This window comes from Schistocerca cancellata, chromosome 2, assembly GCF_023864275.1.
Source record: "Schistocerca cancellata isolate TAMUIC-IGC-003103 chromosome 2, iqSchCanc2.1, whole genome shotgun sequence".
Lineage (NCBI taxonomy): Eukaryota > Metazoa > Arthropoda > Insecta > Orthoptera > Acrididae > Schistocerca > Schistocerca cancellata.
The window spans coordinates 427,107,601-427,132,597 of record NC_064627.1 but is presented as its reverse complement, the minus strand read 5'-3'; the positions used below and the strand labels follow the sequence as shown (position 1 = coordinate 427,132,597).

At 42.5% G+C, this 24,997-nt stretch overlaps 1 protein-coding gene across 1 annotated transcript in view; it reads right to left on the bottom strand.

The window, feature by feature from the left end:
* Positions 1-14,717: 14,717 nt before the first annotated feature.
* Positions 14,718-24,997, bottom strand: part of LOC126154618 (glutamate receptor U1-like) — an 89,967-nt gene continuing 79,687 nt past the window's right edge. The window contains exons 8-9 of the mRNA XM_049916162.1: positions 23,682-23,950; positions 14,718-15,000 (exon numbers count right to left, since the gene is read on the bottom strand). Of these exons, the coding sequence (XP_049772119.1) occupies positions 14,718-15,000; positions 23,682-23,950 (552 nt within the window). The remainder of the gene's footprint in view (positions 15,001-23,681; positions 23,951-24,997) is intronic.

Genomic DNA, 24,997 nt, shown 5'->3' with positions numbered 1-24,997 from the left:
TGAAAAATATGAAGATACTGATCCCACGTTCTGTGATTCTGATGACAATAAAGACGACACAATTTATTGATTTCCTTCATCCATCTCTCTGAAGCGTTAGATTGGGGGTGAAAAAGTGAAATGAAAATTGGTTTAATTTTACGACGCCGTAGAGTACGAAGCCAAATTTTAGAACGAAACTGTGATCCATTATCTGATATAACCTTATCAACATGACCCACTTCTTTAAGAAAATGTTTGATGAAAGCGTTAGATACTGAACGAGCTGTTGCTTTGCGTAACGGTGTAAAACACACATATTTTGATGTCAACTCCACTGCTACGAAAATGTACGCAAAACCATTAGTAGATCGAACCACTGGACCGAACAAATCAACTGCAGCCATGTCCTTTAATTTTGCTGGAATGATAGGAAACAACGGTGCTCTGTGAGAAACTGTTGGCGGCTTAGCCTTTTGACATAATTTGCATTTGGCAAGAACAAATCGAATACGTTTTTCCATATTATTGAAGTAGCAATTTTCTCGTAATTTATGAAAGCATTTTCTGGGACCAAAGTGTGCATAACTGAAATGCGTATACCAAATCAGCTTATTAACCCACTCATCAGGAATACAAACTAACCAAACAGAGTTGTCGACCGATTTTCGTTTAAAAATAATGTTTTCAGATAGATCGAACGAGTTGTGGCCAAATTGTCCAATCTAACAAAGCGTCTAAGAAAATTGCGGACACCAAGGAAACCACGAACATCACGTTTTGTGGTAGGCACAGCATAATTACGAATAGCGTCTAATTTTTCTGGATCAGGAAGAATACCTTCTGTAGAAATAATGTGACCGAGAAATTTCACCTGAGAACGACCAAATTCAGATTTTTCTAAGTTCACCGTAATGCCAACTCTTGCAAAAATACGTAATAATGAATCCAAAATTTTGTTGTGCTCACTCCAAGAATTTTTAGCAATAAGAATGTCGTCAACATATGAAGTAATATTGTCACGAAGATGAACAGGTAAAATTTCATTTAAACTACGAATGAATGCTGCTGAAAATACAGTAAGTCCAAACGGTAATTTCTGAAGTCACTTTTGGGTAAAATAGTCATATCCGGTTATTTTTTACACGCTCTCTAGATAGATTGATAGTTGAAGAGTTGTTTCGATAGATGCAAAGAATAGTGAAAGAGTAGGCAGCGGTACAGAAAACTAAAAGAGAAATAGCACCACTACAGCTCGGGGCCCTATGCTCGCTACGGCACATATTCACTTAAGAGTAGTGAATCCCCTGAGGACTTTAATAGCTGCACATTAATTTCAGTTTGTGACTTAGTGGCAAATTTGGCGGAAGTGCGTACGTAAATTGATCTAACCATGCACATGGATGTATGTCATTCTTAGAATTGCGGAAGATCTTAAATTTCCGAACAGTCAAAAAGTGTTTATAGTCAAAGTTTTCGCCTCGTGGCGACAAAGACCTACCGCGTCTGTCCCTGTCCCAAAGTCGATTATTCTCAAGTTCGCGCGCCTGGCGCTCTCTTGTTGCTTCTCGAAAATGAAATAAATTATTTTCTTCAAACCCCTCTGCTAAACTAAGACTTGTCAATTTATCTGAGATCTCCTCAACTTTTTCCGATGAGTCACTTAATTCTCCTTTCTGTTTATTTACGTCTTCCGAAAGTGTCGCGACTCGGTTTTCAGTATTGACACATTTTGTAGTTAACTGTTCATATTGTTGTGTTATGTTATTTAATCTGTCATTTGATACGGACTCCTCGATTCTCGCAAATATTTTTTCCTTATCTTTTGCACGTTGTAAATTTAACTCTGAAAATTTCTGTACTATCACGCGATCTCTTTCTTCCTGTTCTCTATCCTGTTCCCTTTGTCTAATCTCTACTGCAACTAATCTATTATTGTGAGCATTCAAAATCGGTTGTACTTCTTCTCTGATTTCTTTCTTTAATTCATCTTTCATATTTTTGAAACATGTCCCCGTTCGTGAGTCTAACTGTGTTTCCATTGTTCCCATATCTGTTTCTAATTCAGATCGTAACTGTGCTCTCACTGCTTTCATCTCGGTTATAATTGTTCCTAATTCTGTTTCTAACCGTGCTCCCAAATTTAATATTGCACTCATCAACTGCTCCATAGTAACTGGTTCGAAACTCTTTTCACCCCTAACATTTCCCGCAAAATCGACTTCTTTCGTCATAGTTGTAAAGCTATCTTTGTTCGATACTATTCCAGAATCTTCTGTCATTAATCTCGTATTCTGTGAATTTTCTGATTGAGAAAAATTTTGAAATGGTTCCGGACTATTTTCCCGACTTATTACATTGTTTTCGACTTCATTATCCATCATACTGTTTTCCTCTGTTGGCGAGTTCGCCATGTCAACAATTTCGTCATTCTCACTATCCATCATTTTCGCCTTTTTCATTGATCGCGTAATCATTTACAAAATATACAAAACTCGTCACTATATGAAAATTACACACAATGACACTTTATCTCCAACAATATCATTCACACGAAATATTTCCTTCAAACACGATTGACAAACAATTGAAATAATTGCACTAAATCGTCAAACGCGTATACAAGACAACAAAATTAAATTATGAAATACCATTAGAAGACTGATTGGTTGGTTGGTTGGTTTGGGGAAGGAGACCAGACAGCGTGGTCATCGGTCTCATCGGATTAGGGAAGGATTGGGAAGGAAATCGGCCGTGCCCTTTCAGAGGAACCATCCCGGCATTTGCCTGGAGTCATTTAGGGAAATCACGGAAAACCTAAATCAGGATGGCCGGACGCGGGATTGAACCGTCGTCCTCCCGAATGCGAGTCCAGTGTCTAACCACTGCGCCACCCCGCTCGGTCATTAGAAGACTGACAATTACCAAATCTACACATGCAATCTAGACTACAATTACTACTCTACAAATTACTGCAACAATACTACTGTCTACTATTTTTACAATCAGAAGATTCCAAGGGACGATCCGAAGCAGCGGTCGCCACGTGCATGGGGGCATAGTTTAAATATTAATGAAAATATATTTTTTTTGTAGCTGTATGTCCGATTACGCAAGTCTCGTAAACGGCTGGCCCTGATTAGTATTATTACGCAATCTGACTGCTTAGAATGACAACAAAGAATGTAAGAAAATTTTCGTTAACACAGTTAATTAATTAAGTCCCCAGCAACTATAAAACCTACGAAACCAACAAAGCACAAGTGTAGCTGTTCTGTATGTGGTAGTATGACTCAACGCACATCTGGCACGGTTCTTCTTCAACAAGACAAGAATTTTTAAATACCAATTATACTGACGTGATAAAAGAAAATTAGAAATACTATAATTGTGCAAGAAAACCAAAATTACACTCTAATACAAGAACACAAGCCAGATGCTTTGTTGACTGAACCTGTAATGATGCATTATTTAGGTCACTGAAATAATGAGAGAGAAAAATAAAAGTAGTTTGTTACCTTAATTTATATTGACGAAATGCACTCTGATCATTACAATGTCTCCATTAGAATAACATCTGCTATCTCTCCCATCAAATAGTTGCATAAAACATGGAACAAACACTCACTACTACCCCATCTCACTCCAACTTCAGCGACAAGCAGTATCCACCACAACTTCTCGGTAAGAACTGCCTGCCGCTACGTCTCAATAAGCACTGCCAGTGGAGGCGGCGGAACAATACTCTCTGGCGCGATTTCTGGCGCTGTGGCTCAGTGTAGCCACCTTTCAACATTGCGTTCCAAAGGGCACTACAATAACAGGTGCATCCTACGAAAATGTTTTGAAGAACAAATTCCATCCTGCACTGCAACAAAAACGTCCGGGAAGGGCAGAGCATGTGCTGTTTCACCGAGACAACGCACCCGCACATCGAGCTAACGTTACGCAACAGTTTCTTCGTGATAACGACTTTGAAGTGATTCCTCATGCTCCCTACTCACCTGACCTGGCTCCTAGTGACTTTTGGTTTTTTACAACAATGAAAGACACTCTCCGTGGTCGCACATTCACCAGCCGTGCTGCTATTGTCTCAGCGATTTTCCAGTGGTCAAAACAGACTCCTAAAGAAGCCTTCGCCGCTGCCATGGAATCATGGCGTCAGCGTTGTGAAAAATGTGTACGTCTGCAGGGCGATTACGTCGAGAAGTAACGCCAGTTTCATCGATTTCGGGTGAGTAGTTAATTAGAAAAAAAATCGGAGACCTTAGAACTTGAATGCACCTCGTATAAGAGAGGCAGACCAACCTGTGACGATCAGCCCTTTTTGCGGCAATCACAAGCACCACACACAGAATTTGACGCAATCCATCCAGCAGCTCCAGAAGTTCTGATAGGGCCAATGAGGTCTCATTGTGAGCTTTGATTTGATATCTGTTTTTACAAGAGTACCTCTAATAGATTTCCTAAGCCTCTTAAGAGGAAAGTTTGGGTCAGCACTAATGAAACTGATCGAATTCATGCTTACTTCTGCCTACTTCCTAACCGATGGAAATTACTACAGTCAAGCAGATGAAGTAGCTATGGGCTGCCCGCTATCAGAAGTTGTGGCCAGTATGTCTAGGGAGGCATTTAAAAGAAGTAGTCCTGTAGTCGACAATCTACAAACCCTCATGCTTTTTATATATGTAGATGGTACTGTACGTTCATAATCTGGTCGCAGGGATGGTATCAGCTACAAGACTTCCTGCAAGACTTCACTGCATCAGAACATACAATTCACGTTGAAAATAGAACCAAACAATTAGCTTCCATTCCCAGACACGCTCGTCAAGTGAAGACGAGATGGCATACTAGAATACAACATCTGCCGTAAACCAACACACACGCGCACACGCACACACGCACTTATTATTTTCATGCCTCCAGCTGTCGTACACCTTTGCAACGAGAAGGTGTTCAAATAGTTCAAATGGCTCTAAGCACTATGGGACTCAACATCTGAGGTCATCAGGCCCCTAGAACTTAGAACTACTTAAACCTAACTAACCTAAGGACAACATACACATCCATGCCCGAGGCAGGATTCGAACCTGAGACGGTAGCAGTCCCGCGGTTCCGGACTGAAGTGCCTAGAACCGCACGGCCACAGCGGCCGGCGAGAAGTTGTCCTAAGCACACTAGTGCAAGAGCAAGCGAAATCTCGGACGGTGACAGGGTAACAGCCGACCTGCACAGGCCGTGTTCTGCACAGACCGTTACAGCAACCGCCAGATTCGTACTGCCTTGAGACCGAAGAAGGTGGGACCACAGTCTTCTGAGGATGAAGTGATGTCTCTTACCACAGCATTTATACCATCCGTTGGGAGCACATCAGCAAAAATCGGAAGAATAATCCCGAAACATAACGTCAACTGCGTATTCCGCCCACCAGCCATTTTTTTTTTTTTTTTTTTTGAAGGTCTTGCTGGGATCTGTCAAGAATGACCTAGGTCTCCGGAAAGAGGGAGTCTATAGGATCACTTGCTAGTGTATGTAGGCCAAACTATCCGAGCAGTACAGAGGAGATGCACTGAGCATAAACGTCAGACAGGGACTGCAACGCCTCCTGGTAATGTATGTTAAAGAGGGTGTCGAGATCCTACTAAGTGATGGACTAATAAAGAAAGACAACGTCTTAAATTATGCAAAACCTGGAACCCAGCTTTGTGTTAAGCACTACATCAGTCTACGAGGGAATCCGCTCTCATCATGACAGCTGAAAAAGACGAGGACGTACTGTTGCCACGCCGGCAGATACTTGCGTCCGACACCGGCCGCGGAGCCACAGAGGACCCTAGATAGACACCCAATGTTGAGCTTCTCCCACCACCGCGCCAGCCGAGAGGCGGCCAATTGTAAGCAGTGGGTTGAGGATAGAGGATATAAAGGCGGCGCCCTGCAGAAATCAATCATCAGGAATGCCGAAGATGGCACGAAGCCAGCCTGACGAAATATCGCGGCTTCTGGACGACGCCACCCGGCTCAATATTCAACATTTTCCTATTCTCGGAAAACCTAAAATAACATATTGTTTATTCACTGGAAAACCACACAGTATTAACGAAATGTGTGATAGGTATGTATGTTTTTCTGGCAGTTTGTAACAATCGCACGGAGGGGGAAAGCAGTTCCTAGGATCACATGAAGAGAAAAAGTTCTTATGAACGCATGTATAACAGTGTGTTGATAGTAATGCTGAGGCACTGCAGTGATTATTCACAGGTAGGGCTACATTTGGACCGGATACAGAGGACATCATAAAGTTACGCAATACTCGCACATAGGCATGTGCTTATATTGATGATGTTGTCACTTTTAATCGTGAGCAGCTATTTTAAGCATAGCGTGTCGTAGCTTTATACATGGTCATCGGCTCAGCCCAAGTACGCTTCACCTACGACTGATTAACTATTGTAGTTGATCCTCTCGAGCAAAGTTGTGTCTGTAATACCGGGATATATGCCACCAACAATCACCAAGTCATTTGGTTCATTCATTTGAAACACCAGCGTCCTACAGTCTGAATATTTGGCGATATTTGGCGAAAACGCTGCCAAGGGAGTGGCGCAGTTGTTGATGTCTAGTTCACTGGCCTCTATTTCTCCTGACGTGAATCCTCTTAACTTTTGATTGTGACAGTATGTCATAGTTTAACGACTGCAACTGTTCGACCTACGCCGGCCGGGGTGGCCAAGCGGTTCTAGGCGCTACAGTCTGGAACTGCGCGGCCGCTACGGTCGCAGGTTCGAATCCTGCCTCGGGCATGGATGTGTGTGATGTCATTAGGTTAGTTAGGTTTAAGTAGTTCTAAGTTCTAGGGGACTGATGACCTCAGAAGTTAAGTCCCACAGTGCTCAGAGCCATTTTAGCCATTTGTTCGACCTACGCCACTCGGTGTTTAGATATCTTTGCTACAAATGCACTGTTGAAGTAACGCATTATATCTGTCCATACAAACATGTTTCAAACATTTGCCATCTATTCTACATCTGTGAACTAAAGCCATCTTAACACCTTGCACACCCTCGAGAGACTGTGCTACGGAATGAGGACTAACATTAACCGCTTGAAATTTGGGTTTCTCTAACGTCTTCAGAAAGAAAAGGCAGACTTCTACTAAATGTACTGCTTGTACACTACCTTTCCCTTTCCTTCTATTATATATTCTGATGAAATGTTTATAAAAGTACAATTGACGTTAATGGTTGTAACCTTATTGTAAAGAATGACAAACAAGTTGATCAGCAGATCATCTGCTAGTATTAATTTACGATAATGCTCTTGGTGCACAGGATAGAGAAGCGTGGAGAGCTTCGCCAAACCTATCCGACTGAAGACCACAACAACAATATTGTTCTTGGAGACGAAGCCACAGAAAACCTCTACAACTTTCCAAATAATCTGTATATTCAATATAACCTTCCACTTCTCTTGTGAAATGGAGCTATTCAACAATCATACATCATAATATATATCCGAAGCACTGTCTCAATAGTTGAGGAATGACTATATTGAAATAAGAGGCTTTTAGCGCGCGACACAGAATGCTGTTTTGCCGTACTTTTGTTATTGCCAACACAGATAACAATCATAACCAATAAAATACAGAGAAATCAGCTCGCAAATAATATCAGAAACCTTGCGAAACTGTTGAAACTGCTGCAAAGCTCCGAAGAGAAAGAAGGTTGGAGTTAAAAGTCTCCTGTATGACGAGATCGTAAAAAACGGTACTAGATCAGTGTGAAGGAGTGACGGTTCAGAAATGACCTACTGACATGCTGTGGAGAAAAACGACATTTATCCTGTCACATACACTTCTGTATCAGCAAAGATCTGCAAGGGTTACTTCTGGATGCGGAAGCGGTGGAAGTTTGTAAGCTACAAATGAAGAAACACTTCATCTCACCTCCATCCTCCTTTTTTCTAGTTTCACCTATTTCTGGTTTGCCAAACTCACTCATGTGCAGTTTCCCCTGTAAGGAATGCTTCGCCATGAGTCGACCTCGTTTTGTGCTCCGCCTGGCTCCATTTGGTTTCACAGCATAAATCGGTCCCTCTCTCAGCAGTGTCTCCTCTGCACAGATGATGCAAGCGGACAGCTTCACCGCTGATTTGCGAAGAGTGGTTCGGCGTTGCACCATTCTCGTAACAAGACATTCAGCTTTCATGGCAACTGTTTTATGTTTCCTAGATTTCTTGAAGTTTTAGGGTTTTTTCTTATTTAGAAAAAGAGTATTTAACGAAGCTGTAAAAGTAATATTAAATTAGTCGTATATATTCTGTGTTCTCGAACCAGTAAATTGTTGGAAAGTATTCGTTACTAGCTGCTTTCATTGTTTGTTGTAATTCTGTACAATACGGATGTTTTATTCAAGATGCATAAAGACGAAGTAGTTAGCAGTGTAAAACTCTGCGGTGGATAATAGTCTATCAAAGGAAGGTTTGCGATTCGCTCGTAAATGCTCTTTTAAATTTGTAGGTGACCGTCCAATGAAGAAATATAGTAATTGACACAGCTCAAGCTCAGCTCGGTGCTCGTTTTCTTCGCTGATAATTCTAAATTTCATTCTTTGCCTTATCTTGATGGCTGGACTGAACTAGACAACAACAAAAGATTGGTAAGAAACCACTATGTCGACGCACATCAACATTAAAATAGTCTAGCTGTTCCAAAATACAACTGTTCTCTACACCACTTTCATTACACCTCAGTTACATTTCTTTTAAACAGACTGAAGTCTTTGCAAATAAGTAGGCAAGTCGATCTAATCGATGTCGGAGACACGAGAAAGTTCCTCGCGAGCTCTTCGTACAGTGATCCGAGCACGCGCTTACCGAAAAAGATCGGCCCTAACGAAATCTACCGATTCGGCGTGAATGGCCCACGAACAGTGTTCAGGAAAGAAAACATGTCTTTTACTCACTAACGAATACACAATTTTTTGCAACAATCCTAGAATATATTCAAGCAATTTGGAGCAGACAACAGTGCCGGAAAAGCCTCAAATGACTGTGAAATTAGCGCCTGACTATTTGCTTAACAGATCACAGCCTTCACTTGCGATTTCTTGTTTGTTCTGTTCTACTCACAGATTTCTTGTTTGTGTGTGGGTGTGTTTTGTTGGGGTACTTTTTTGCACTGCTTATCTTAAAATTATTGTACCATTTCCACAGAGAGGGTTTTCATAAACAGTAGGAAGGATTTGGAATGTCGGATCACAGAAAAATATTCATGAGTAAATATGTTTCAAGTATGCTTAATAGTGATTTAATATATTTTCATACATATTCGAAGTGTTATAAACATTTATATCTACTACTTTAGTGAAAAGATTCCTAGCATAGTGGTTGCTTTCCTTAGCCCTTGTATTGCATCACATAGACGATTGTCAGCTTTTAAACATTGTTACACTAGTAAATTTGTTGAATATTTGACGCATATAGCACATAGCACTCAGAAAAAGTACCACAAGTATTAAGATATGTGCGTATAATTACACACCAGCACTGAAATACGCCATGAGTGAACTTCTGGTGCAGACTTCCTGTAGAAACATTGGAAATACTTTCTTGTATGTTAGCCCATACTCTCACGGTTCAGAAGTTAGACATAACACGTACGCTAAGTCATGTATACAGTTTCAACAGTCTATTCATGATATGTTACAAAACAAGTGTTCAACAAATTTTATTCTAGGGTACAGTTTTTGCTGATGCATAAATTTACGTTGGCATGGCATTTCATAGTAACAAATAGCAAGATAATTTAATTCGATAGAATGAATCATTTTAAAGTGGGAGCAGAACGACAGTCTTTTGGTAACAGCTGCATATCCTACCGCAGATGCTTGCAGTTGGGTGCTTCCTCGCAACAATATTTTCAGTTAACTGTCTCCAAACAGTCTTCTCTAATACTCAAACAATTATTTTAAGCTACTCTCTTCGTCGTTGTTACACGATAGATATTTTATCAATTTTTATCTGCGCAAGCTATTTTGCCGAATGCAATTTCATATATACGGAACGAATGAATTGCAACTTATTCTACACCGCGATGGAAGTAGATCAGGAGCAGAAAGTTCAAGATCATTAGTTTTACGTGTAAGATTATATGGAGTGAAGTGAAGCCTTACCACAATCCACAACCAACATTTCGATTAGTAGTAGTGTGTCTCTCACTTTATTTGGCCCTCGGCTGACCTTGTTTTCTTTCTAGATTACACAAAAACACTTACATGAACAGTTTTGACCTGCTTTTGAAGTCATCTTCGTTGGTTCTGTAGTAGTCATTACGATTAACAATATCTCCAACATCACCGAATGCATAACTTGTGCCAAAACAGACTGCTATTTCTTAGAAGGTAGTGAAATTTGTAATCATTTTTAGGGATTGTCAGAAGATGTTGTTCTACACAAGCCGGAAATGACATACAGTAGACGTTTTTGTAACATCTGACCTGAAAGGAAAATACATGTATTACAAACTCAACCATCCATCCTCCAGGATAATAAGCTTTTAAAACAGCCAAATTTCATTCCAACATGTGATTTGGACTAGCACTGATGATTTTTTTTCTACGTTTAAAAAGAAATACTGACGATTTCTTTACTACCCGCATGCTGCAGGTGGGAGTGGGATGTGGTGGGTGTATTGGTAGCAGTGGGACTGAATTGTCGAGCGAATCCTTCTTACTACGTGTTTGAAGAATTTTCGTAGGAGAGGGACATGTACAGTCATTGTTATATAGCGGTGTGAGTATTTTCAATGTTTCTCGGGCTACAGAGGGTCAACAGGAATAGTTGCGGAAACATATACAGGGTGTCACAAAAAGGTACGGCCAAACTTTCAGGAAACATTCCTCACAGACAAATAAAGAAAAGATGTTATGTGGACATGTGTCCGGAAACGCTTAATTTCCATGTTAGAGCTCATTTTAGTTTCGTCAGTATGTACTGTACTTCCTCGATTCACCGCCAGTTGGCCCAATTGAAGGAAGGTAATGTTGACTTCGGTGCTTGTGTTGACATGCGACTCATTGTTCTACAGTACTAGCATCAAGCACATCAGTACGTAGCATCAACAGGTTAGTGTTCATCACGAACGTGGTTTTGGAATCAGTGCAATGTTTACAAATGCGGAGTTGGCAGATGCCCACATGATGTATGGATTAGCACGGGGCAATAGCCGTGGCGCGGTACGTTTGTATCGAGACAGATTTCCAGAACGAAGCGTCCCGACAGGAAGACGTTCGAAGCAAGTGATCGGCGTCTTAGGGAGCACGGAACATTCCAGCCTATGACTCGCGACTGGGGAAGACCTAGAACGACGAGGACACCTGCAATGGACGAGGCAATTCTTCGTGCAGTTGACGATATCCCTAATGTCAGCGTCAGAGAAGTTGCTGCTGTACAAGGTAACGTTGACGACGTCACTGTATGGAGAGTGCTACGGGAGAACCAGTTGTTTCCGTACCATGTACAGCGTGTGCAGGCACTATCAGCAGCTGATTGGCCTCCACGGGTACGCTTCTGCGAATGGTTCATTCAACAATGTGTCAATCCTCTTTTCAGTGCAAATGTTCTCTTTACGGATGAGGCTTCATTCCAACGTGATCAAATTGTAAATTTTCACAATCAACATGTGTGAGCTGACGAGAATCTGCACGCAATTGTGCAATCAAGTCATCAACACAGATTTTCTGTGAACGTTTGGGCAGGTATTGTTGGTGATGTCTTGATTGGGCCCCATGTTCTTCCACCTACGCTCAATGGAGCACGTTATCATGATTTCATACGGGATACTCTACCTGTGCTGCTAGAACATGTGCCTTTACAAGTACGACACAACATGTGGTTCATGCACGATGGAGCTCCTGCACATTTCAGTCGAAGTGTTTGTACGCTTCTCAACAACAGATTCGGTGACCGATGGATTGGTAGAGGCGGACCAATTCCATGGCCTCCACGCTCTCCTGACCTCAACCCTCTTAACTTTCATTTATGGGGGCATTTGAAAGCTCTTGTCTACGCAACCCCGGTACCAAATGTAGAGACTCTTCGTGCTCGTATTGTGGACGGCTGTGATACAATACGCCATTCTCCAGGGCTGCATCAGCACATCAGGGATTCCATGCGACGGAGGGTTGATGCATGTCTCCTCGCTATCGGAGGACATTTTGAACATTTCCTGTAACAAAGTGTTTGAAATCACGCTGGTACGTTCTGATGCTGTGTGTTTCCATTCCATGATTAATGTGATTTGAATAGAAGTAATAAAATGAGCTCTAACATGGAAAGTAAGCGTTTCCGAACACATGTCCACATAACGTATTTTCTTTCTTTGTGTGTGAGGAATGTTTCTTGAAAGTTTGGCCGTACCTTTTTATAACACCCTGTATATTTAAAAAAAAAATTTAACGTCTTTAGTTTCCGTCATTACCACTCGTGGTGTTTAAGGTGCCCCTCAGTTATTGGAATTCAGCACATTAGAAACTTACCTCATTTTACAAGAGAGCGAAAATAAAAACTACTGGAAATGCGTGCAAGATTTTCGCTACTTCGCATACCTGTTACTGTTCTCACTTTGTATAGGCGTGACACTCAAGATACAACCAATACAGGAGCTAACATTAATTAATTACGTATTTTATACAACCAACATTTGTCTGAGCACCTGCGTATGACTTCCTTTCTTTTGCTACAAGTTGCAACGTGCAAAATGTCATTCAGTACTAAAAGATTTTATTGCCTTATGATCATTATCTTAGTACTAGTGAGGCGTATCCATCAGGATTTTATACATAGTAAGGGAGTAGTTAGATAAGTAATAAGGATACTTACAGCAGAACGCTAGACCAATTTTCAAAAATGTGACTCGTGTTTCCGACATTTGTTCGACTTTTATCTACGTGTTATGCAGTGACCCAATTGCTTTCTTCTAACACAGTACTGCCAGTGAGTTGCAACTGTTCAACATAATTAGCGAAGACCGACAGACTCTAGATGTGTAAACTCTTAGTACAAAAACTTAGAAAAACAAGGAACGTGAACAGATAATGAGTCTGGCTTTTCAATAACAACACACAACCCTATGAAGAGGAGCACAGATGTCCGCCGACAGTTATAGCATACATAAATTTCCGTGTGTAACAGAAATAAGTTTTAGTTAACTGAAGCATTGTTTCTTATTTAATTAATTCACGGATTTCACCACAATAATATGTTGACCAGAGGTTTGTTTTGCTTTACGAGGCTAAAGTTAATGTTGAAATTAAAAGAACAATGATAACCGCAATACATCCATTGAACGTTGCGTTGCTCGTCGTGTTTATACAACGTACTGTAATTGCTGCATGTTTTAGTGGAAATCGTGCTCTTATTAAATATACTATCTTAATTAATCGTTAGTGACAAATTAAGGCAGTTTATAACTTCAGGACCAGAACTTGGCAATTCAGTTGAGTCTAAAGACTCATCTCAAAATCTTGTCTTGCCATTGGATCATCATCTCACCCGACGGGACAGCAGCACGTGGGTCACCAGTGTTTTCTTTCTTTTCTTTAAGTAGAAACTTGATAAGTAATTCCCTAACCAAGAGGACAGCAAGCTGCCTTAACCTGAGGCATAAAGAAAGCGGATAGTGTAGAGGTGATACGAGTGAAAGTTTAGCAATTGCGGATTGTTGCTGCGTCTACACGTCTCGTGTGATTGGTTGAAAGCATCTCCTGTGAGCTTTACTGCAATACTACCTACGTAACTGTCAAAGCTAGCGTAATTCTGAACATAATATTCGGAAATTAAAGTGTGATCCGTTGTGAAATGTAAACCATAGTTACAATCAAAAATGTTTTATTTGAAACAGATAACTACAGCTTCCAGCTACTTCCCTACAGAGTCGTCGCTCCAAATGATACGTTTGGCATAGAAGTTTACCAAATTTCCAACACCCCCGTCGTAGAAGGCAGTCGCCTGTGCATTCTACCAGTTCTCTACGCTGGCCTGTGCCAAAATGTTGTCATCATAGCCAGCGCTTCATCTGAACAGAGATGAGAATCAGAAGGAGCCAACTCTCAGCTGTTGGTGGGTGATGAAACACTTCCCATCGAAAACGCTATAGGAGTGGTTTATTACCCCTGCAGTGTGAGACCGAGAATTGTCATGAACAAGGAAATGCATGACAATTAGATGTGTGGGTTACGTGGAATCAGGCGACATCTGTCACAAGCGCTCATAGTTGGTGGGAGACACTATTTTCTAGAGCATCTTTATGTGTTCACCGTGCGCTCAGAATTGAAAAAAGCGACTTGAGGCCATGGGCGGGGACTCTGTCCAACACGTCTATGTAGAACTTCCTCAGATTTTCATTATGGTTTCCTTTCCGTGATCGATCGGACCTTACTTTCCAAATAGCCCTGAAACGGGAAAGTACGTTTCTAACGTGATCCCCCCTCGGTTCTACCTACACTAGCTATCAGCCTTGTACACTAACTGTACTCCGTAGAAGAAATAAATTTCCTTTTAAAAGAGAACCGAATTTCCTAACTGCCAGCTCCCTAAAGGTTACCGTGCTAGAGCAACTGTTGAGCTGCTTTTTACGCAATGGTAGTGTGAATCAATATGTGCAGTGAAGCAAGTGAATCCAAAAGAGCAGGAAGGTCAGAGGAAAAATAGTGAGGTAAGCAACTGTGACTGCTGTTTCAGCGCAGGAATGCCCTGGGCACCAGCGTGTTGCCGGTGCCGGGCTTCTGCTGCCTCTTCTGGCGCCCCTGCTTGGCGGCTACCAGCCTGTGCAGCAGCACCTCGAATAGCAGCGCCGCCAGGGACGCGGCGACGCCGTAGCACACCATGAGCAGTGCGGGCGACACCTCGGTGAGGCCCACCTCGGCGTAGCCGCTGTCGCGGTTGAGGCAGCGCGGCTTCTGCGCCACCCAGCGCGTCCACTCGCGCTTCAGCAGGCCCGTCTCCCTCAGCCATGTCAGCCTGTCGTATAACAAGACATCCCTTCAGGTCCACCATATGACAGACAAGCTAGAGAGAAACCAAACAAAACACACACACACACACACACACACACACACACACTAGGCTTTCATACACTACTAGTCATTAAACCTGCTGCACCAAGAAGAAATGCAGACGATAAACAGGTATTCATTGGACAAATATATTATTCTAGAACTGACATGTGATTACATTTTCACGCAATTTGGGTGTGTAGATCCTGAGAAATCAGTACCCAGAACAAATACCTCTGGTCATAATACCGGCCTTGATACACCTGGGCATTGAGTCAAACAGAGCTTGGATGGCGTGTACGGGTACAGCTGCCCATGCAGCTTCAACAAGAGTAGTGACTGGCGTATTGTGACGAGCCAATTGCTCGGCCACCACTGACCAGACGTTTTCAATTGGTAAGAGATCTGGAGAATGTGCTGGCTAGGGCAGCAGTCGAACATTTTCTGTATCCAGAAAGGCCCGTACAGGACCTGCAACACGCGTTTGTGCATTATCCTACTTAAATGTAGGGTTTCGCAGGGATCGAATGAAGGGTACAGCCACGGGTGGTAACACATCTGAAATGTAACGTCCACTGTTCACAGTGCTGTCAGTGCGAACAAGAGGTGACCGAGACGTGTAACCAATGGGACCCCATACCATCACGCCGGGTGATACGCCAGTATGGCGATGACGAATACACGCTTCCAATGTGCATTCACCGCGATGTCGCCAAACACGGATGCGGCCATTTTGATGATGTAAACAGAACCTGGATTCATCCGAAAAAATTACGTTTTTCCATTCCTGCACCCAAGTTCGTCCTTGAGTAAACCATCGCAGGCGCTCCTTTCTGTTATGCAGCGTCAAGGGTAACCGCAGCCATGGTCTCCGAGCTGACAGTCCATGCTGCTGCAAACGTCGTCGAACTGTTCGTGCAGATGGTTGATGTGTTGCAAACGTCCCCATCTGTTGACTCAGGGATCGAGACGTGGCTGGACGATCCGTTACAGCCATGCGGATAAGATGCCTGTCATCTCGCCTGCTAGTGATACGAGGCCGTTGGGATCCAGAACGACGCAGCAATGTCACGGTACCATAAACCGCAATCGCGATAGGCTACAATCCGACCTTTATCAAAGTCGGAAACGTGATGGTACGCATTTCTCCTCCTTACACGAGGCTACACAACAACGTTTCACCAGGCAAAGCCGGTCAGGTGCTGTTTGTGTTTGAGAAATCGGATGGAAACTTGCCTCATGTCAGCACGTTGTAGGTGCCGCCACCGGCGCCAGCCTTGTGTGAATGCTTTGAAAAGCTAATCATTTGCATATCACAGCGTCTCCTTCCTGTCGGTTAAATTTCGCTTCTGTAGCACATCATCTTCGTGGTGTAGCAATTTTAATGGCCAGTAGTGTACATCAAGGTGACAAAACTCATGTAGAGATGGTGACAGTACCACATACACAAGGTATGAACGGGCAGTGCATGTCAGAGCCGTCATTTATACTAAGGTAATTCATGCGAAAAGATTACCGATGTGGTTCCGGCTGCACGATGGAGATTTTGAATGTGGAATGTTAGTTGGAGCTAGATGCATGGGACATTCAATTTCGGAAATCGTTACGGAATTCAGTATTCCGAGTTCCACAGTGTCATGGATGTGCTGAGAATAGCAAATTCCAGACATTATCTCTCTCCATGAACAATGCAGTGTCTGATGGCCTTCACTTAACGACAGAGAGCAGTGGCGTTTGTGTAGAGTTGTCAGTGCTAGCAGGCAAGCAACTCACCGTGAAATAACCGCAGAAATCGGTATGGGATGTTTGACAAACGTATGTGTTAGGACAATATGGCAGAATGTGGTGTTAATGTACAGCTGAAAACTGTCGTGAATGTCTTTGCAAACAGCACAACATTGCCTGCAGCGCACTCCTGTGTTTGTGGCCATATCGTTTCAACCCTAGAGGACTGGAAAAAAATGGCCTTGGTCAGATAAGTACCGATTTCAGTTGGTAAGAGCTGATGGTAGGATTCAAGTGTGATGCAGGCCCCACGAAGCCATGGCCCAAATTGCCAACAAGACACTGTGCATACCGCTGGTGGCTCCATAATGATGTGGGCTGTGTTTATATGCAATAGACTGGGTCCTACGGTCAAACTGAGCCGATCATTGACTGTAAATGGTTATACGGCTACTTGGAGACCATTTGCAGCCATTAATAGGCTTCAAGTTCCCAAACAATGGTGGGATTTTTATGCATGACAATATGCCAAGCCATTGGGCCACAGTTTTTGCCGACTTGTTGTTTGAGGAACATTCCATACAAGTCGAGTGAAAGGCTTGGCCGTCCAGATCGCCTGACATTAATCCCAACGAACATTTATGGGACACAGGTAAGAGGTCAGGTCATACACAAAATCCTGCACAGGCAACTTTCGTAATTATGGACAACTACAGAGGTAGCACGGTTCAGTATTTCGGAAGGGGACTTCCGACGACTTATTAAGCCCACGCCACTTCGACTTGCTACTCTATGCAGAGCAAAAGGAGGTCCGACACGATATTAGAAGGTATCCCATAACTTTTGTCATCTCATTGTATGAAGTGAATCACTGGCGCATAAAATTTTTCCAGACAGTTTAAAATATGCAATTATTAATCCATTTCATAAGAAAAGTGACAAGACAGAACTAAAACAATTTTCGCCCAGTTTCCTTACTGAAATCTTCTTTCCAAAATACTCGAAAAAGTAATGTAATCAATAGTAATCACACACTTAAGGAGAAAGAATTTACATAACATATCACGGTTCGGATTCCAGAAATGTTGCTCAACTGAGAATGCTATTTGTACATTCACTCATTAAATAGTACAAATCTTCAATAATAGTACATCACCAGTCGGTATTTTTTGCGATCTTTCCAGGGCATTTGTTTGTTTAGATCATAATGCTCTCTTAGGAAAACCCAAATTGTGTGGTACTTATTGCTTTACACACGGCTAGTTTGAATCATATTCGACAAACAAATCCAAAGAGCTGTGCTGAATAATTCAGACAATGTTGGAAAGGTAGAAAATTTTAGTGATTAGGGAATAGCAGAATCAGAAAGTGGGGCCTATAACGGTCAATTTTGGTTCCACTCCTTTATGTGAAAAATCTTCCATTTAATATTCAACAAGCAGAATTTATGCTTTTGGCAGACGACACTAGTGTTACAATGACCTCTATTAGAGAGAAAGCAACAGAAGAGTTGGTAAACGATATTTTACAAAGAATTGTTAACTGATTCTCAGAAAAAGGACTTTCCCTAAATTTTTAAAAAACACGCTACATTCAGTTTTGTACAATAAGTAGTCATACCAACAACTGATGCAGAGCATGAGCAGGAGTCAGTGAAATAAATGAAATGATCGTATGGCATGGTTGGCCAGGAGGTCCCATCCAGGTCCCGCCGCCAAGTGCAAGTCTTATTTCAGCCAGCACTACATTGGGCGACTTGCGGCCGAAAGCAGGAGTCAGTAAGTGGGGTAGAACGTTCCAAATTAATGGTGTACCTACTGATGAAAGTTTGAGCTTATTGATCATCTCACACAGTTAAATACAGCTACTTCTGATCTTCATGCAATTGCTAATCTTAGAAATACACGTATCAGGCTCTTGACAAAAAAATGGTACAAATGGCTCTGAGAACTATGGGACATAACTTCTAAGGTCATCAGTCCCCTAGAACTTAGAACTAATTAAACCTAACTAACCTAAGGACATCACACACATCCATGCCCGAGGCAGGATTCGAACCTGCGACCGTAGCTGTCGCACGGTTCCAGACTATAGTGCCTAGAACCGCTCGGCCACACCGGCCGGTGGCTCTTGACATGTTTTGGATATTTCCACTCAACAATACCATAGGAAGTAATTTTCTAGGGTAATTCATAACAGGGAAAGAAAGTACTGATTGCACAAAAACGAGCAGTGAGTATCATACGTAGTGTTCACACACTGACGCCTTACAGGTACCTCTTCGCGGAGCAAGGCATTTTAAGTGTCCCGTCAAAATACATATTTCTCTAATGAAATTCGCCATAAATAGTCGGTTACGTGAGAAGAACAGTGATGCATATACCTACAACACTAGACGGAAAAATGATCTTTATTACTGATTGTTAAAGCTCTCAGTGATTCTGAATGGAGTTCAGCAGGGAGCAACAACAATTTTACATCATTTGCCCAATAACATAAAATGTCTGATACGTAACGTAGATCATTCGAAGGTTGGCGTTTATTTCAAGGAAACCCCAATTTGTCACGTATGATTTGGAAGTAGCTAAGAGAACTTCGTACTTTAAGTTTTAATTAACGATTTTACTAGCAAAAATAAATGCTTCACAAAGTATAAATGTTGTTTTGACATTTGCAAGACAAAACAAACATAAATAAAACGTAGATCATCGATTTCCAAGTCATTGTGTAAGTGCCCTCACTTCTAATTCCTCGGGACGCCCTTCCAGTTTGTATCTAAAATTTTACTATGTTGTATCCCCCCTCTATTCCGAGTTAATTCCTACTAGAACTAAAAACGCATTTGTTTATTTGACTTTCATTTAACCTTGTCATGATCTTGACTAATGTATCATATTATACGTAGAATTTGATTTGCCGCTCTTATCAAATCTCAAATCAAACATTAGGGAACTCTTTAAAAAATAATCACTTAACCTCCAAATCACTTTGAAGTTACGTTCAAGGTCATGGCCATTAGCTGTAATGTGCGACCCTCTTTGCCCCCTGCAACCTTCATCTAAAACATTTTGTTGTATCTCATCTCTATCCCGAGTTATTGCGCATTATGGATTAAAATAGTACACCCTGTGTAATTATTTGCCTGAGTAGGACTACAAATAATGTGTTCATTAATGTTAACACTAATCATGTAGAAATATCCTGTAAACTGGCTCGTTCAACATCGATAAAAGAACCATTCAAATGGAGCATATAAATAACACACACTAGTCTTTAATAAAGAGTGAACCACGTAGAAGGAGACGAGAAAACGGAATGAAATGTAACGGATTGAGAGGTAATGCGATGTTATTTCAGTTATTACAAAATCTAGTTAAATTTACAAAGAAGTTGGCTGTACGAACCCACTTATCAGAATGACGTTGCATCCCGTCGGCTCTGCTGCATGCACTGTTTCGTTTTGGAAGGGTGTCATAAGGCCGTGCAACCTATCCTGAGGCATGCTAGCTTACAACTGTTGCAACTAGTCCTTCATGTGCTATATACTGGGACTGGGATGCAGTTGACATCCTAGATGGTCCCACCATGTTCCATCAGCGGCGGATTTGAGGGTCTTTCTGGTCACGGAAATAGTTCGACATCACACATGCAGCTCAAAGGGACACGTCGAATCCGTGGATGATGATTGTACTGTAGAAAAACTGCCCCACTATACTGTCCCATGGGAGGTAACACATGAAGACACAGGATGTGCGTGACATACTGTTGTGCCGTCAATAACTACCAGCCATGACCTGGTACATCATGACGTCAGGAATAACATTGCTCTGCTTCCCTAAAGCAGTAGAAGAATACCTTTCCCTGGGTTGCCAATACACTCACCGACAATGGTCATTCAGAGTAGCGCAGAACCGCGATTCATCGCTGAACAGAATGTGACGCCATTCGTCAGCAGTCCATGATTCGTGGTGTCGCCACCGATCCAAACGCAGCCGTTTGTGTTATGACCTTGACGGTAGTCAACGCGAGTGACGGTAATTACCTGGTGTGGCTCTGAACAATGATGCCAGATGACACGTAACTTTGCAGGCGCTCCATTGCATGATCTCGGATGGCAGGTGCAGTTGTGAAGGTGTTGCGATATGCTTGGTGCACAATAATGGTTCAAATGGCTCTGAGCACTATGGGACTTAACTACTGAGGTCATCAGTCCCCTAGAACTTTACTTAAGCCTAACTAACCTAAGGACATCACACACATCCATGCCCGAGGTAGGATTCGAACCTGCAACCGTAGCGGTCGCGCGGTTCCAGACTGTAGCGCCTAGAACCGCCTGACCACACCGGCCGGCGGTGCACAATACGGCGATCTTCCCTTGTGATGGAGACGTAATCGATCGGAAATTTAGGACGGGTATGCCTGTCCTACGCTGCCATACAGTCTAAACGTCAGGATACTGCCACATCTGAATGTCATAAAAATCTGGACAGTGCATGAGTCAGCTAGCCGAGTAAAGATCCATAATGAGGCCCTTTTCAAACTCTTCCAGGTGCTGGTAATACAAGTTTGACGCTGTTCACGCTTCTTCTATACCGTTTGAAGCCTGGTAACAACACTGGCCACTTATGCACTCTAATGGCCGTTCTGCTTATCACACACAACTGCAACTCTAATCATTTATACACCAACCGATGATGTGTATGTGCACGAAGCTACTTTGACATCCAATAATGTGTTCTGAGTGCTTCACTTTGTTTGTCAGGCGGTGCATTGCAGAAAGTCTGTTCAAGCATGCTCTTAGATTCTTTCGTGGCTTCCAAACTGAATAAAATTCTCACGCCAGACGAGATTCGATTGTGGGTCAGTAATGCTGGAACAACTCGTTCCCAGTGACACCGTGGGGTCGTCCTCCCGACAGTGATGGACGCGTCAATTGGCGAATTTGGGCTTAGCTCATCCTGGAACTGATCGGAGGATCTTTCGCTAATCCCAATAAATCAGTTTATGTTCGGCGCCTAAAAGGCTGCCTTCAGGACTAGTGACTGTTCCATAATGCTGGTGCTATCCAGCACCTGTTCGAAATAAAGTTGCAGAATTTCCCAGAGGAGCGGTATTATTTGGAGAAGCGAATAACCAATGATAATTCCTGTTAGTTTTCTGTTACTGAGAATCACTGGCTGAGAGGCCAGAAGTTTGAATAATTTCGGGAGTCGTTGTCAGCTCGTGGGGTTGGTAGTCAGTCAGCAGCCCCTATGGGTGAAGGAGGCAAGTCGTGTACACTCTGGACTCGATGTGGAGCTTAAAACTGTTTAACATTTATGATCCTTAGTTAATAACAAATTCTTTAGTTAATAATAAAATCTAACCGGGAACAATCGCCACCAAGTGTTTCTAATGGTGCTGACATAATATCAATACTTGGAGGCTGGTGGCCAACTTACCATTTTCTTATTATAGCTGTTCTGTTGGGTGCTCAACCATTTTACTAAGCGATTATGCCAGGGGGCAAAACCTGGACCCAGTTGCAGGCAGCCTATCTAGTGGCTACCCAGAGGTAACAAAAATTCTGTTTTCAGTGTTTCATACAAGTACTGGCAGAATTAAAAAATTTAAAATGCTGACAATCTATTCATTAAGAGATATAGTCTTATGTGAAAGGTTCCATACTTTTAAACTGTATATGTCTTCATGAACAGTAATGCACATCCCATTAATACCCAGACTATATTCGTGCAATATTCAAAAATGAGAACATTTTGTGGCTTCCAACAAACTTTAAACATAAATTCAAACCTTTCCCACACTTTTTCTAGTTTACATGGTTGATATCATACATTTAACACATGGAGAAGTAATCAAAAGTTTGAAGCTGTTTATAACAGTAGTTCGATTCCTTGAAGAATCAGGGGGTTACTGACAATGTAGGTTACCAACCAGTAATAAGAGCGGTACATGTGCAGCACAAGGTGCCACCCTACAATGTCAGTACTGGCTCTTGAACAAAGAAGTCTGATGGACACTGCCAGAAGTCAAGATGGTGGTGTTGGGGGGGGGGGGGCTCATTTTCAATATTATTACTGACTTTCAGAGGTAGCATACAGTTGCTTAAATGACATGTAAAAAAATGTTGATTTAAAAAAAAAAACGGTACACAAAAAGAACAATCATCAGACTTCAGAATTTATTTTCATAAGCTCAGAAAACGTATATACAGTCAGTGCAGTCTCTTGGCTTCTTTGTATTTGGCTATGTCGTATGTTTACATTCTGCTGATTCTTTCCTTATTTCAACAAAATGAGTTATTAGCCACAACTTTTTTTATAATAAGAATATGGCAGGAAGAAACTAAATGTGCCAACAACAAACAATATTTTAAAAAATGTTGCTCATGAGGAGATAAAAAAATTCATCGCATCACTAAAAAGGTAGTAATTCTGTTGGTTAACATGGTGTTCCAACACAGTATTAAATTCTTGTGCTGATTTGACAATACTACACTTAAATCATATTTGCGACAATCAGTGACCCAGAGTATAGTTCCTCAAAGGCTGAGATATATTGAATTATCACCCAAAAATGAGCCTGTAGATAAGGATAACACCTCTAATTCCAATATGGAAAGCTTACGTGAAATCAAAAATGCACTCCCCCGCAGAGACATGGAAATATGATCGGTCGCTCTCTGGTTTTCCAGGCGAGAGTTGTGGTTTAGCGGGCGTGTTCGTGCTCGGTAGGCAGATGGCTTGTATCAGGTCGTGGAGACACTAACCAGCTAGAGATAATGGTTGATGAAACAGACGGACTTCACAAAATAAAATAGTGAGAATACCGAAATCCCTGACCGATTAAGAAAACTGTGCCAAAATACGGCTAGAGATTTCTGTGACCCACACGACGACTGCTACAGACTGCGTCGCTTACGTCCTGGAGAAGGTCTCCTTGTACTGCGACTGCTTCCTGACGGCCATGATGATGCCCCTGAGCGGGAACATGGGCACCGCCTTGAGGCTGCACTTCTCCGACTCGAGGAAGGTGTCGCCTATCACCTTGTAGGCCGCCTCGTCCGCGTGGCACGCCACGCCGCCCTCGCGCATCTGCGCCACGCAGTCCTCCAGCGGGCGGAACGCTTTGCGCGGCTGCGAGTACACGCGCTCCCGGTAGAACGACTTGATCAGCGGATCCTTCGTCTCCTGCAAACACCCACAACGCATTTCCTGTACAGTCTGAAAAGGTGTAGATAGCAAATCAGTCTATATTTATCAAGCAACACGGTTACCAGCCTAAGAGGTCCTAAACGTAACTTCCATTAAAAAGTTACTGCAAATAAAATAGTACGATATTCATTTTTGTTTAATTAGTCGTAAATGGCATAAATACTAATGTCGCCATTATACACTACTGGCCATTAAAATTGCTACACCACGAAGATGACGTGCTACAGACGCGAAATTTAACCGACAGGAAGAAGATGCTGTCATATGCAAATGACTAGCTTCTCAGAGCATTCACACAAGGCTGGCGCCGGTGGCGACACCTACAACGTGCTGACATGAGGAAAGTTTCCAACCGATTTCTCATACACAAACAGCTGTTGACCGGCGTTGCCTGGTGAAACGTTGAGTGATGCCTCGTGTAAGGAGGAGAAATGCGTACCATCACGTTTCCGACTTTGATAAAGGCCGGGTTTTACCCTATCACGATTGCTGTTTATCGTATCGCGAAATTGCTGCTTGCGTTGGTCGAGATCCAATGACTGCTAGCAGAATATGGAATCGGTGGATTCAGGTGGTTAATACGGAACGCGTGCTGCATCTCAACGGCCTCGTATCACTAGCAATCGAGATGACAGGCATCTTATCCGCATTGCTGTAACGGATCGTCCAGCCACGTCTCGATCCCTGAGTCAACAGATGGGGACGTTTAAAAGACAACAACCATCTGCACGAACACTTCGACGACGTTTACAGCAGCGTGGACTAGCAGCTCGGAGACCATGGCTGCAGTTACCCTTGACGCTGCATAACAGACAGGAGCGCCTGCGATGGTTTACTCAACGACGAACCTGGGTGCACAAGTGGCTAAACGTCATTTTTTCGGATGAATCCAGGTTCTGTTTACAGCATCATTATGGTCGCATCCGTGTTTGGCGACATCGCAGTGAACGCACATTGGAAGCGTGTATTCGTCATCGTCATACTGGTATATCACCCGGCGTGATGGTATGGGGCGCCATTAGT